This window comes from Dermacentor variabilis, chromosome 6, assembly GCF_050947875.1.
Source record: "Dermacentor variabilis isolate Ectoservices chromosome 6, ASM5094787v1, whole genome shotgun sequence".
Lineage (NCBI taxonomy): Eukaryota > Metazoa > Arthropoda > Arachnida > Ixodida > Ixodidae > Dermacentor > Dermacentor variabilis.
The window spans coordinates 123,405,838-123,420,333 of NC_134573.1; the positions used below are offsets into that span (position 1 = coordinate 123,405,838).

The 14,496-nt window shown below is 46.0% G+C and overlaps 1 protein-coding gene across 3 annotated transcripts in view; it reads left to right on the forward strand.

The window, feature by feature from the left end:
* Positions 1-14,496, forward strand: part of LOC142584350 (uncharacterized) — a 100,582-nt gene that overhangs the window by 69,269 nt on the left and 16,817 nt on the right. Inside the window, exon 4 of one of the 3 annotated variants that reach the window (XM_075694506.1) lies at positions 7,288-7,340. The exons of the other annotated variants lie outside the window; for them this stretch is intronic. Within the exon in view, the coding sequence (XP_075550621.1) occupies positions 7,288-7,325 (38 nt within the window). The 3' untranslated portion in view covers positions 7,326-7,340. Of the gene's footprint in view, positions 1-7,287; positions 7,341-14,496 lie in introns of those variants that run through there. 3 annotated transcript variants of the gene reach the window in all.

Below are 14,496 nucleotides of genomic sequence, written 5' to 3' on the forward strand. Positions count from 1 at the left end.
GCAACCTTGGTCTTCACCAACCTGCCCATATTACAGTCCTAAATGGCTTACGAAACAATTCTGATTTAACAAACTTTGTCATGCGTTGACAATCAAGGAAAGGTCTGTATCTCGAATTGTACTTCGGATACGTATCTCGTATTGTTCAGGAACCTTTCTTTTTGTTTCGTTTAACGTAGCCAGATTTCAGAAAGTCCTTTCTTTATTGATTTTGACCTGGCAGTCAGAAATGCCTTTGGCCGTGTGCCTGCTTTCACCGGAGTGTTATAGTCTGGCGTTGTCGATTCTCGTTCATTCCAGTGCATCTTCTGTGGGTCAAGCAGGAGGGAAGACCATCGGCAGAAAAAGCGGCAAAGCCTCTCCCTCGAATCAATCAACGACGTCTCTCAACTACCTGTTCCAATCGTCTGGGCTGCATCGGACAGCTCAAATTCTGGATGCATTGTCTGGAGGCAGGAGTGATGTTGTACGACACTGCGTGCCTGGCGGCGAAAACGCTGGCGGCCAAATATATGCACGAAGGCGAGGAAAAAAATAGAACTTCTCGCCGAGCGTGAGTGGCTATTGGCTCGAAGTGCGCGGTGTTGCCAGTCACTGACACCTCGGGGTAATGTCGTTACCCGTGAGGTGCTCCTGCGCTGCGTTGAGGTGCTCCGCACTGCGGCGACAATGCCACGGGATGGCGCCACAGTATCGCGCGTCTGGGCGGTCTGTCTGCGGCGGCTGCTGTGAATCGTGCCCACGCGTCATCCACGCGATGCTTGCTTCTCGCGATCTCCCGCACGCCACACTCCGCCCTGTTTTCAACGTGTTCGCACGAGCCAGGTTGGTCCGCGACAATCGATATATCACGAAATTAAAGCAATTAGAAAGCTGTGCTCAAATTTCGCAATGGAGAGTAACTTGATCGTCGCTGATTTTTTACAGCCAGGCTGTCTATCGCTTGCATCGCGGGGATATCGTCGTGGCGTAACATCGACAGAAAACTAAAATCACCGGTGGCTCATACTCCTAAAGGCAAAGTCTCATACCCCCGTAAGGCTGCGGAGGCTACAAGCGCTCAGCGAAGTGAAACGAACAGTGCACAAATTCTTTGGAATCGCTCATACAGCATGCACAACGGCTTACGGTTGAATGATGAACAAGCAGAAAATGACCATCCGAACCCCATAATTGATGATGAGGCACTTCTGCACCTATATGCAACGCGAAGCACGTAGCGCTCCCGGCATAGGTTTCCGGGTAAAGATTACTGTTGCGGAAGCTGCTGCGGCGACGGCAGCTTGACTGCAGCATACGAAACAGGAAGTTATGCAACTACACTTTCGTACATAAAAGACGAACCTACTTCGCAAATGATATGCGCTGTGACAGTGCCATGGAAAGGCCACGTATAGTAAGGACTCCTGAAGATGCAGCATGCATACGAGGAGTGGCGATTTTCTCTTCTTTCAGTTGCACTCTTTGTAAAAGCGCGAAGCAGAGGCGCAAGCCAAGTGGCGGTCCGTTGAAGCGTCTTAGGCTAATAATTAGGTAAACTACTGTACCATCAGTACTATCGCTTCCAGAGTCGGTTAAGAAAAAGACGGTTCACGTTCATAGACGGCAAGAATAGAAGACGCTGACACGTGTTACCTCAGCGGCCGCGGTATTCACCGCTCCAGACACTCCGCATCACCTTGGCTGGCCGGCGTAAATAAATTTGCTACGGTGGCTACCTCTTCATACCGTCTCCCACACTACACGTGAATCTCGTCAAGTGGATAATTTCAGCCTACGTCGCAATGGGTATTCGTTCTAGTTGTCGCTTATAGATTTGCTGTCTACCTGCCTTCACAGCGTGGTTTGGAGTCAGTTTTCTTTAGTTAGCACCTTTCTTCCTACGTGGGCCTGCGCCGAGAGCAAGGTCCTTTCTCATTTACCATATTTAACGCGTTTAGCTTTTTTTGAGAAAGTTCATGTCTGTGGTATCAACGCGAAAAAGCATACGTTGCCTCCTTCAGGCATTTTGAATGCATCCATCCATCCATCCATCCATCCATCCATGCATCCATCCATCGATCCATACATACATACATACATACATACATACATACATACATACATACATACATACATACATACATACATACATACATACATACATACATACATACATACATACATACATACATACATACATACATACATACATACATACATACATACATACATACATACATACATACATACATACATACATACATACAATAAGGGAACGTGAGACCGCAAGGAAGGAACTTGCTGATTATGGCTTCTATTTCGCAAAGTGCATACGATGTGCCAATCATTCGCAAAAATAACTGTGTGAGTTTAAAATGTGAGTTGTGATGTCAAGTTGGGTTGCCGAAAACAAATAAGTTATTTTTGAATGCTTGTTTGGAAACCATCTGTGTGCACAGTCTGCAATATATACTCCCGGCATTTTTGATTTTTTTTTGTTTTCATTTCGAGAGCACCCAACAGAACATTTCTAAATGGCTCCCGCTTACGCATTCTCCTGTGCTACTGCAATATCCAAAGTTTTTTTCCCCCTGGAGATGTTCCACAGAGCAATGAATATTTGCATACTGTGATGTGTTTACACAGACTAAAAACTCCTCTCCACGTGTTTGTCTAACCACTTTGTGTACACAGAGTTTGAGGTCCGCCTAGGTCACGCGGTCATTAGAAGAACAAACAGAAGGGCTGGTTCAGTCTGGGCTGTTAAACATGAGTTAACACACTCCACGTGCCGAATGCAGAAAAGGGTTAGGAAATAGTTTTGGCAGCTTGGCTTAGTTTTCTGCTTTCTGTGGAGAAGCGTAGGGGATGAATGGGAGGAACAAACATTTATTGTACGAAACAGCGAGGAAGTGTTCTCTGCTCGCCCTTCGTGGGTGGCTCTCTCAGTTCAGCTAAGCCGTTGGCTAACGTCGCTGCCACGGCCCGCTTCACCAGACTTCGCGTGTTCTCCAGGCTCGGTGCCGTTAACATTGCCTCCCAAGTTTCTTCGATAACTTGTAGCGATTCTGAAGCTTGATCTTGAGATTTTCTTCTCGCGATGTGAGCACAGAAACACCATGTTTTGGTGGGCCTCCGGTATATCACAGAACCGGAACAGGCATGAGAATTGTGTGGGATGCATCCAGTGAATGGGGGAAAAAACTAAAAGTATTGAGTGCGCCTGAGTTTGTTTGCGCGTTTGTGTGTGCGCGCGCGTGTGTGCTTGTGTAGGCTTGTGTGTGTTTGTCTCTGTGTGCGCGCATGCGTGCATGCGTATTTATGCGCCTAACTACGATTAAAACAAAATGAAGAGAAAGAAGGGGCGCTATAATGTAAAACTATTCCAAACTTTTCTATTCGAATTTTGAAATCAGCCCTCCGCGATTGGTCAAAAACTTTTTTGGACCACCCCCACTTCACCTGTCTGTCACGCGACGTCACGAGAACCGCGATAGCTCCCCATTTGATATGTCATGTACACACTGATTATGCATAATTTGAGCAAACAAAAGAAAATTATTTATTGCTGATTCGACGCCTTTTAAGCATTAGCCTCACCTATTTGTCAAACGTTTTCGGGCGACAGCCGTTTCACCTGCCTGTCACGCGACGTCAGAAAACCGCAAAAATTCACAGTGTCAGAATGACATGTACGCGTTACAGATGGATTAATATGCCGAACAAAACAGAATTTTCTTCTGAATAGCCCCACGGTGCCCCGTTCTGAAAGGAATAAAAGATGGCTGCCACTGATTGCTCAGGCACTGGCTACTCGCACCTGCCGGAAAGCATCGGTTTATTTGCGTATAATAAAGCTTTTCGCGTGGCCGTGTAACGTCTTCGACCACTTTCGGCACGTTTAGGGCCTTGTTCTGATAACTCTTCTTTGCTGAGGACCCGTTTTAGCGTCATTCTTAAGCTTCCGTTGTATGCCGCCGCGATTGTCGACGAGCCACTGCAATCTAAGTAAGGGAAAGCGTACCAATCGCAGACGCCGGCATCGCCCTCTTCATCCGGTTGTCAATATTCAGTGCAGTGGCTCGGCCCCATCGAATCCCTCTCCACTTGAGTGTGTTCCTCGGCTCTTGTCAGCCAATTAGACAAGGCAACCAGCTCAGTGTAGGCAACGTTATTCGTTTTGCAAGCAAACAAAAGTGACCTCCTATGAACGAGGAGGTCGCTTGATTGGTCTGTTCAGACAACCGTGCTGGTGACCGCCCGATCCTTGCGTAGGCGGTTACGTAAATACGACGTCAGGAGATTTTAATAAAAACATATTGGAATAGTTTACGTTAGAGGGCCCAAACCCTTATAATAAGAATCTTCATATATTAGGCGACGCATTAGGAAACATCATCTAAAAACAATCATCGTTGTAATGCACGAAAATACATTATTTGTTGCTGTAAAATTATTTGCTAAGACGAAATAAAGAACTGCCACGGGTCAATGAAACTGTCGTCATGCTGAAATACAGGTAACTAAGTGCTCACAGCACACAAAGTTAATAAACATGCAGGCGCTCCACCGCAGTAAAGCCCTGGTCAACCTCTGTCGCTCCCCCCTCCCTCCCCCCATTTCATTGGTCACTTTCTCTTACTCTCTCTATGATAGAAATATATGTTGTTTTTTTCTTTATCCTTGAAAGAGGGCGTGGTGGAGCGCATGAAGTAGGGACGTGCTGAACTAGAAAAAATACTGCCCTAAGTTCAGGAAGCGCAAACCTAGATTCTTTCGAACCTATGTCCACAGTATAATACCTCTACATTGCGTTTCAGGCAGATAAAATGAGATGCCTCCAACAAACCAGTACTTCGCTAGCAGTAGCATGAAAATGGCAAACTTAACATTAAGAAATCTTACGCAGAAATAAATACATGCGTTATCTCTAAAGAGGCGCTATTACTCAGCTGTCTCGCTCCTTTATTAGTGAAACTGTTGGGTTCAACGTACCGAAACTGCAACATTGCATTAGAGAGAAGCCGTGTAGTCGAGAATACGGATTGATTTTGACCACGCGCCGAGTGATTTTCAAACGTGCACCCAATGCACGTTACACACGCAATTTTGTTTTTCATTCCGCCCCCCGTCTGAATGAGGCTACCGCGGCAAGGGATCGAACTCGCGACCTCGCTCTCACCAGCGCAGCGCAAAGCCACTGAGCTGCCACGATGGGATGTTATTCGTCGGCACTGCGCTTTGTAAACAGGCGTTCATCTGCATTCCGTCGTGTCTGACATGCCAAGTGAGGCTTCCTAAAGTTTTGTTGTTGGTTTATCTTTCGTTTTTGCCGTGTTCCATCGATATGTCGGCACTGCGTTACGCATCCAGCGCTACTTTCATTTGAGATGCGCATATGCATGTCGGCGCCTCTGGTGGTCCTGTTTATGCGTGGGTCGCAAAGAACGGCGATGTATTCATCCTGGCAGCGGGCCAGCAATATTCCTTTTTCGTATCATTCATTTGCTCTGTATGCGGCAAAGGACTGTTCCACAGATTTGTCAGAAACGAAAATGTCGCTTGTGGTAGAATTTTGCTTCGCAGAATCGCAAACAGGAAAGTTTTTGCTCCCGAGTGATGACTTATGAATGCCGGCCGCGCATATATAGCCAGAGTCGTCTCTTGCAAGAGATGCCCGGTGCATTCTTTGTGTTTGTTTTGTTGTTTCTGTCTTTCTTTGTGCGTGCGTGCGTGCGCTTCAGAGAATCTCGATCATATCGTTGTGTGAGCATACACACACACAAAAAAAAACACCGCAGAAGATTCTTACTTTTTCAATTGAATGCCGAGACCCACTTTCATCGCGTGCGAGAGGAGCAAGAGCAATCTTGTCTTTGACTGTACATGACGAGAAGCGAGATGAATATAGAATTCGGCTTGGTGGCCAGCTCGCAATGGATTATGAACAAACACAGAACAATTTCTGTTCCAGGTTGCCTTTTTCTATTTAACTACAGAAAGCCCAACGTATCCCTTTTGATACGCTCGTGAAAGCGACACCAATGGTTCGCCTTCCGACTTCGTATGGACGAGAGTGCGGCTTGCAGTCACTGCGGCGGCGAGGAGACTATAGAACACGTAGTTTGCCACTGTCCTCGATACAGCGCGCACCGGCTGTCGCTAACGGCCGTGTTGGCACGCCTCGACGACAGGGCACTTTCAGAGCAGACAGTCTCTGGGTATGCCGACATGAACTGTCGCCGCACTGAAAGTCGGTCAAGGTTTTTGTTGACCTTTTTACGTGGCAGTGGTCTATTAGAACGACTATAATGATGCCGTCCCCCTTTTTTTCACGCCTTTCTTTTTGTACTCGCTCTTCTTTCCGTCTTTATTTCCCCTTTCCCTACCCCGAGTGCAGTGCAGTAAACCGGACGCTTTAACTCTGGTTAACCTTCCTGCCTTTCTCTCGTTTGTATCTCTCTCTCTTTTGATATACCGAGTTTGATGCCTGATAAATCTGATCTGGTGCTGTAAACACAATTTGCAGCACATACTAGCGTTTTTGATCTTCTAGAGGGAGTCTTTAGTTATAAATAATTCACCAAATGAACTACTAGTTAAAGATTTACCTTAATAAATAACGGCTCTTCAATTATAATTTCCCTGTTTTCCTCATATCATTATACTCTGCGTGGCCAAAAAAAAGCATCTGTGCAAGCATTTTTAATTTTGTTTCATGTGGAACGGTGTTTGAGCTTTTGTGGGTTTAATCGCAATACTTTCACTGTCCCAGCATTGAAATGAGGCTGCCTTTTTTTTTTAATTTCGAAGCGCATTTTTATTCCTGCTAAGAGCGCATCATACAGCAGTGCCACAAAACACGCGGAGTAACAGCGCTGGCTCAGCTATGCACTTGACTTAAACCTTACTGTGACGATGATGGTAAACATAACTGGCGCAATCAACTTATTGTTTTATTAACCAAATTAATGAAACTAATAAGAAGGCTAGCACTTAGATGCTGATAAATGCCCAGAAACTTAGGAAAATATATTTTTGTACCTTTAACAAGAGCAGGAGAAGAGCAACGTATAGACCCTGTGGCCCAAGAAGATATGCGAAAGAAACTTGATGGATGTATCATTTTTTTTCCTGACTGTGCGCCTGAAATAAATAGGAATAAAAGAAATCGCGCATCATTGCTATTTATTTATTTATTTATTTATTTATTTATTTTGCTTTGAACATGTATTTTGACAGCAGCAGGAGATCAACTGCAGTTCTTCAACTGATAAGATTTTTTTTTGTCTGCGAAACTCGCAGGGGCTCCATGTGCAGCTGTGTGCTATGCTCTCCGGTGAATGGCAATTTCATTTTCATGAAGCGTGACAACCTCCTTCTCGGGGATTTTGTGAGAAGCAAAATGTTATTGCCGTGTATTTTATAAAAAAATTATAACAAAAAAGTGTACCTTGCACAGCCATCTCTTGCGTGATGCAGTACAGAACTGGTAAATGAAATGGATATGTGCACATGCCTTATGCTCTTTTTAGGCTATAGTGTCCCTTTTTATCACTGTCACAGTACAAAAATAACCAATAGAAAAACAGAAATCCTGCGCTTCAGAATTAAACATATGATGATTAGCCTAGAGTAAGCAGAGCTCATGCCCAGCACGACCTGTTCCCGGCTCAGTGTTCGATGCCTTGTGCATCGGACATCCCAGCACGTTGCAACTTTCTTTCTCTCCTTCTCCATTTTCCCCTACTTTACCTTTGCCTTACTGCACAGCTGAGATGTCCACAGTTAGTGAGATAGACGCCTAGCTCTTTTGTCTTTTTCATAAACAGCTACTAATATTATATACTGTACCTATGCACAGGTGGTACAACCACGGGTGTTATTTAGAATTAACAATTTTATCATACTCGAGCTTCTTAGATTTGTTGTTAATGCCTTGAAATTTCTGTGCTTAGTGCTGGTTTTAGTCACAAGATAGATGCAGATTTGTAATCTGGTGCCGCATTTTACTGCCTAACACGGCTCAGCTCCGTTCTTGTAACAGCGTCGTGTAATGTTGCTTTTGTAAAACCTGCCCGCGCCCGTTTCTCAAACAGTGCATCTGGCGGACTGGGTGCCCTCACGCTTCCCTGTAGCCGCTTTTGTTCATTATTCCACTTCACAACAAAGGTGAAAATGAATACTTGCTATCCAGGTGCCTTGATTGCGTCTGCAAGAATCGTTCCGAACCTATACATGGAGAATGGCTTCGCTTATCTGATTGCTATAACGTAGCGTATTGTTTAACGGTTCAACTGCGACATATTATTTGAAAGTGCTTGGCTCAAGCGATTCTTGTTCCGCTGTGGAATATTTCCCGTACAAAGGCCTCAATTTTTTTTATTATCACTATAACAAAAGCACCTACACAGTTCAGTAGTTTGGCTGAAGCGATCTCACCATCTAAAAATTTAGCTAGAGAGAAAATATCCTTCTGCCTTTTTCCTTGGCTTACTAGCACATGTGGAGTACTAGAGCAGATTCTTACGGTCATTATTTGGTTAGAACAGCCACGGTTAAAGCCTACTTAACTATTCGATGAGGTCACTAGTTAAAAACAGGTATGTAAGCATCAATTCTGCCGGTGTGTCCAAGAAGCAAGATTAATACCGATGCCACACGGGCTGGACTGAGTTCAGATTTCTCCATTTCGATTGTGTCCTTTGCACAAGCTGCAGAAGGAAGTCAATCGTGAACGAGAAACTGATTACCGCATCAGGCTTGATCGCGACCAACATTGATGCTATGACTGGATTGTAAGACACAACGATGGATCGATGTAACTATGGAACAAATTTTTCCCCTTGAAAAGGATTTCGCAGCATAATTATCAGCTTTTGGGTCCCACGGTCGTTTCCTTAGGAACAAACAAGATGGCCGACACGCGCGTTCTTCTTGGAGACTGCCGCTACGGGACATATGTGCGCCAAGCAAGAAAGTGGCCGAACCACTTGATGAGTTTCCCTTTTGCCCAAGGCGTATATGCGCTTATTTCTCAGGATAGACCGAGGACGCCTGGCGTATGGGCTGCCACTGGCGACGAATACGGAACAGGGGGAAACCCTGCCAGCTCAGCCATAACAACAATGAAAAAGCCGCTGCAAGAAACACCGCCAGTTCGCATTTTGCGGATCCTAATTAGGCCCATTTTTGCGATTTATCTTTGTATCACGTTAGTCTCCCCCTCACCCCCCCCCCCCCCCAACACACGCCACTCGCCCCTAGCTACCACAGCTCAGCGATAAGCGGACTGTGGATACGATGCAGTCAACGTTCTGCTGAAATTTTGTTGTTGGTCCAAGACCCACCATCGTCGTTAGTAGCAAGTCACTGTATATAGGCCTGTGCAGCGCTTTGAAAGCGCTTTGTTGTAGTTACGTTCAACAACAAAACAGTAATCGAATAAGGGAAAGCGGGAGGTGGCCCAACGTGCTCTCGGCTAAAGTGAAAGATAGGGGTTTCTCTTCGCTGACTATATGAACTCAGCATATCTTACTGACAGCGTTTGGCCGCAGGTGAGCTGCTGCTAAGCAGGTGAGCTTACCAGATAGCTCACATTTTAAGCGCAACAGAGTGAATTTCTTCCATACACATCGAAAGCTCTCTTCATTTGATCTAACTGAACGAATAAAACCATTTCGCACTTGTATGGTTGCCGTATGCCTTTTGCCGTTGTCATCATCATCATCATAGAGCATTATTATTATTATTCTTTTTAGTAAACTGCAGACCGAAGGCCTCTACAAGCACTCTACAATTACTCCTGTGTTGCGCTAGCTGGTTCCAACGATTGCGCGTGCAAATTCCTTAATTCTACCGCCTCGCCTAATTTCCTGCCGTCCTCGACTGATCTTCCCTTCCCATGGCACATATTCTTCAACTTTAGTGGTCCACCGGTTATCTCCCTTACGCATTACATCGCCTGTATGGCTTGTAATGTTTAAATTTGTCTGCGTGCTAGCAAATTCGATTATCACGATATGCTTTTTTCCCTATAAATTTTACAAGAAGGTATCGCACGTACTTCTGTGGCCAATCTCCGTTGCTTTACATGTGCGCATGGGTGCTCGCGAAAGCGTCCTATATTCCAAAGAATTACTAAATTCGGTTGCTGACACGAAAAACTTGAAATCTCCCTTCAGGAGTCTGAGGCATAGCGGGAAAAGTGTGCCTCTATAGAGAGCCTTCCCCGTTCCCTCCCCCGCCCCATGCGGACCATGCACTAATGAGAGCCACTACGCTTGACGTTACTGCTTTCGAAGTGACGGTGCTCTGGCATCTATACTCCCACGCGCACTCGCATTCCCTGTTGCGCTCTGCTCTCGAAAACAAGAGGGCCTATTCTCCGTGCAGACAAGATCTGTGCCGCTAGTGCGCATCAGTTCGGCGTTCCCGCTGCTGCACGGTTCGCTTTTGTCCCCATTGTGAACGCACAACGACCGTAGTAGCAGGAGCTCGTTCTGGTGCAAAAGAGCTGATCTTGGTTCTCGGCGGGTCGAATTCGCTTTGTTCGCCCTATACGCTTTTTCCCTGCGCCTTGATATCGCCTAATGGGAGTAAGCTCTGTTCATGACAAGTAAGTCTGTCTCGGGTACTCGGAGACTACTTTCTAAAGTGCCTCAGAGTCTCTTTTGTGGCAGTGACAAGTGAAAAGGAATAGAGCCGTTGAAGTCGTAAAGATGGCTGCACTGACAGTTGCTTTCTGTCCTTTTTTTTTTTTTGCTGTTGCGGCATGCTGGCGTCGGTAAGTTTGCGCTTAGTGATCGGCCGATTTCGGCGCTTGAGTTGTCCGTCGGCGCTTCAAAGTGTAATTCACTATAAATAGGAAAATATGTGAAGTCTAATTAAACCTAATTATGTCTTAAGTCTAATGTAAGGCATTCAGGAGCTTTAGCTGAGCGTTTACAGTGCGCTTTTGGATTTGAACGTTGGTCAAACTGGTGCATCCGAATAATTTGCATACGACTGCTCAGTGGGAACGCTACAAGGAGAAGAGCGATTATCATAAATGCGAAATCGAAGCAGTTCCTTGCAGTGCCTACGTGCGTGAAACCTGGATGGAGCGGAGCGCAAGCGACGCACAGCTAGAACAGTCAATTTTAAAAGCATGCGCTTCGGGTAACAAGGCAGGCACAGAGATTATGAACGTGCCCACACGTCTTGAATTCCGAGCGTAGGCACCCACAAGGTCAAACGACGGCGTCCTGAATTTTAATTTCCCGCATCGGCACCAAGCCGTGATCGCAGCAATTTTGTAGAATCTGATTGAGCCTGTATGTAATTCGAAACAATTGACTGCTCGGCCAGTTGGTGCAGTATATTGTATTATTGCGCGGAAATAAGGACGCGAAAAACGAAGAGGACAGTACAGTAGCTCACTTACAAATTATGTTCTTTCATAGATTCTAGACGGAAGCAGAGGCAGGCATGTGTATTGCAAAAGCAAATACAAGGCATATTCAAAGTCTGAGCGTGCGAAAATTTTTAAAAAAGTTAAAAACGGGCAATGGAAAAGCATGGTTAACACCTTTTAAGATAAGTTATTTTCTTCTGATTCAACATTGCCACCGACGGGGCACTTACAAACGTGGTTGATTGCTGGCTGATCCGACCAGCCTCGATAATCTCCCTCGCCAGACTGCTACACCAATCGATGAGCAAGATCAATGCAACTACTGTCAGCAAATGTAGCCATAGTCTGGTAAGAGAAAGAGTCAAGCCTTGGTCAAATGAGCAGTCACCTGCGTCAGCTGTCAACCACGAGCGTTAGTGTCCCGTCAGTAGCCGGGGAGGCATAAGGAAATAACTCTCTTTTAAGAACATGCACTTTTGCTCACATTCGAGCACACTGCGAGCTTTTTTGTTGGAGACTTCCAAAGTTATTAAATGCCGCTTTTAAAGCTATAAATAATTGCGCGGCCGATGGTGGGATCCAACCTTTCTGTACTGGCACGGCCATCCAGTGCTTTAACCATTAAGCCACGATCGCACTCGTGCGTCTCTCGTGCCAAAGCCGCTATTCGAAATGAGTGGCGCGTACGTTATTTGTCGTGCGTGTGTTCCACGTGATAGCGATACCGCTTACGCTCTTTTAAACTGCGCTACCTTGCCTTGGGGTCAGCCCCTACTTATTTTTTTCTTTTATGAATGAAGCGGATGCCACAGCAGAGCGGAAGGCGAGACTATTGCGACGTCAGAGCACAACCAAGACTTAGGCTCAGAGCAAAATCTGATATCGGGCAAGCATGAATTGAAATCTGCGAAAGGCTTTACGAACAAGCACTCGAAATTGCGGCTGGATTAGAGACCGCGCGTCAAGGTTGGCGAAAGAAAATAAGGCTCGTTCGCTACGGCATTGTAGCATCCATATTTAGAAGGCTTTGCCCTGCACGGGATTATGCGGCAAGTAAATTTCAGCGCTCTCGCGCACGTGTGGTTGAAATGATCTCCCCGTTCTAGAAAATCAACTTATACCGTCAGAAGCGGAGGCGTTAAGCGCATTTGTTATTTTTGTCTTGGTGAGTTAGTTACTATACCACAGCAACAGACTGACAAACAACAATGAAGCCAGCGAAATCATGAAGTAAATTAAATAATATGCTTACTTGATGAGCAAGAATAATGAAGAGACCGTAAATGAATGTGGATGAAAAGACAACGTGCCGTAGCTCACGGATGAATCCACATTTCCCGCATTATGCGTACTTTGTCATTAAGGTACAGCAGCAACATCCTGCTGTCCCCTTTCATGGGTACTTGTGCATGAGTACTAGATATAGCCCTGGGAGTGTTAGCCAGCGCCAGTCATGGCCACGGCAGTGGATGTGAAACATATTTCCGACCACAGGCGTCATACAGTACTCGGATTTAGGAGCAGGCAAATGGCCAATAGACACAAAGTAGGATGGTGTTGGCAGTGTGGGTACAAACGTCTACAGGGTAAACGAAAACGGAAATGGACAAAAATAATAAAAGAACTTGAAGGACGCTTATGCTTCGCCTTTAAGAGTGTAACGTGATAGCTTTTCCGGGTCCCGTTGACGGCGACACAGGATATTCTGCAACACGGGGCCCGATAGGAGGAGGAATAAACTTTATTAGTTGAAATGAGCCGACGGTAAAATCGTCCGAGGTGGGCGGCGTCCCTAGTCCAGGATGCCGTGGGCTTGAGCTGACAGCTTGGCCCTGCTCACCAGGCGATGCTGGTCTTCAGATTTAGGTGCACGTTAAAGAACCCCAGGTGGTCAAAATTTCCGGAGTCCTCCACTACGGCGTGCCTCATAATCAGAAAGTGGTTTTGGCACGTAAAACCCCAAATATTATATTATTATTATTGGTCTTCAGGGCTCGAGCTTATCAGTTGGGCCTCCCACTGCTCGACGGTTGGTCCGGTGATGGGCGGTGTCGATGGATTTTGTTGACATTCCCATACCATGTGGTAGAGGGTATTAAGCGTAGAGCAGAAGGCGCATTTGTGAGTATAGGTCGTAGGGTACCTTGCGTGTAGCAGGGTGCCGTGCGGGAATGTGCCGGTCTGTAGTTTTCGGAAGATCACCGATAGAAAACAATATTGGGCCGATCTCGGCGGCTGTGTAGGGCAGAGCATTGGCTCATACCCCCGTAAATCAGAGGCTACAAACGGTGGCTTATCAAGGGCTCATATCCCGTAAACAAAAAAAAGAAGGGGGGGGGGGGTTGTGTTTGAGTTTCCGAGTAACTAAATAATGCTTTCTCGTATATTCAAATTACAGTCCTACGCTATCACGTCTGTTGGTTGTGCGTAAGTCGGACATTACGAGTTATCGGACGATTTTTACCTTTAGAACTTCAATTAGTTCAGTAATGCCTATGCGCTATGCGGAGGGCCTGCGTGGTTGTGGTTCGAGATTATTTTTCTGATGGATGACACCGCCGATGGCTGACGCCGGTTTTTCTGTGACACCGGGCCCTTAACGCTATCGCGTTAGAAGTACACAGATCTCAAGCTCGGGGAGAATGGGTGTTAGGTCAAGCATCTTCCAGGTACGTGTCTATCGAAGATTATTTGGCATTGCGCCAAGCGATACCAGGTGGACCAACGTCATTTGTTCTAAGCGAACGTACGTGTGTAACGAAAGCAGGATGACAGCCCCTGTTCAGATTATGATAAAGTAGACAAGCAAAATCCGAGGTCCCCTAAGCACTTCTTATGAGCTGTGAACGTGAAAGCATTAATACCCATTTGAACGCCGCTGAGTGAACCTTCGACTTTAGTGCTGCGATTAATGTACCATAGCGATAATTCCCGCCCAAGCCAGCAAGCAGCAGCAGACTGCTGTGCCAACGCCGCATGCCACGGACGTCCTTCGCGAAGAGAGACTGCGGAAGCAGCAGCGGTTACGAAGGCTTGCAGAGAGAAAGATAGTGTCTGTGATCGTGAAGAGACGCTACTTTCTGCAAGAACTTCCACCAGAAGGCGCCGCATCTAAAGTA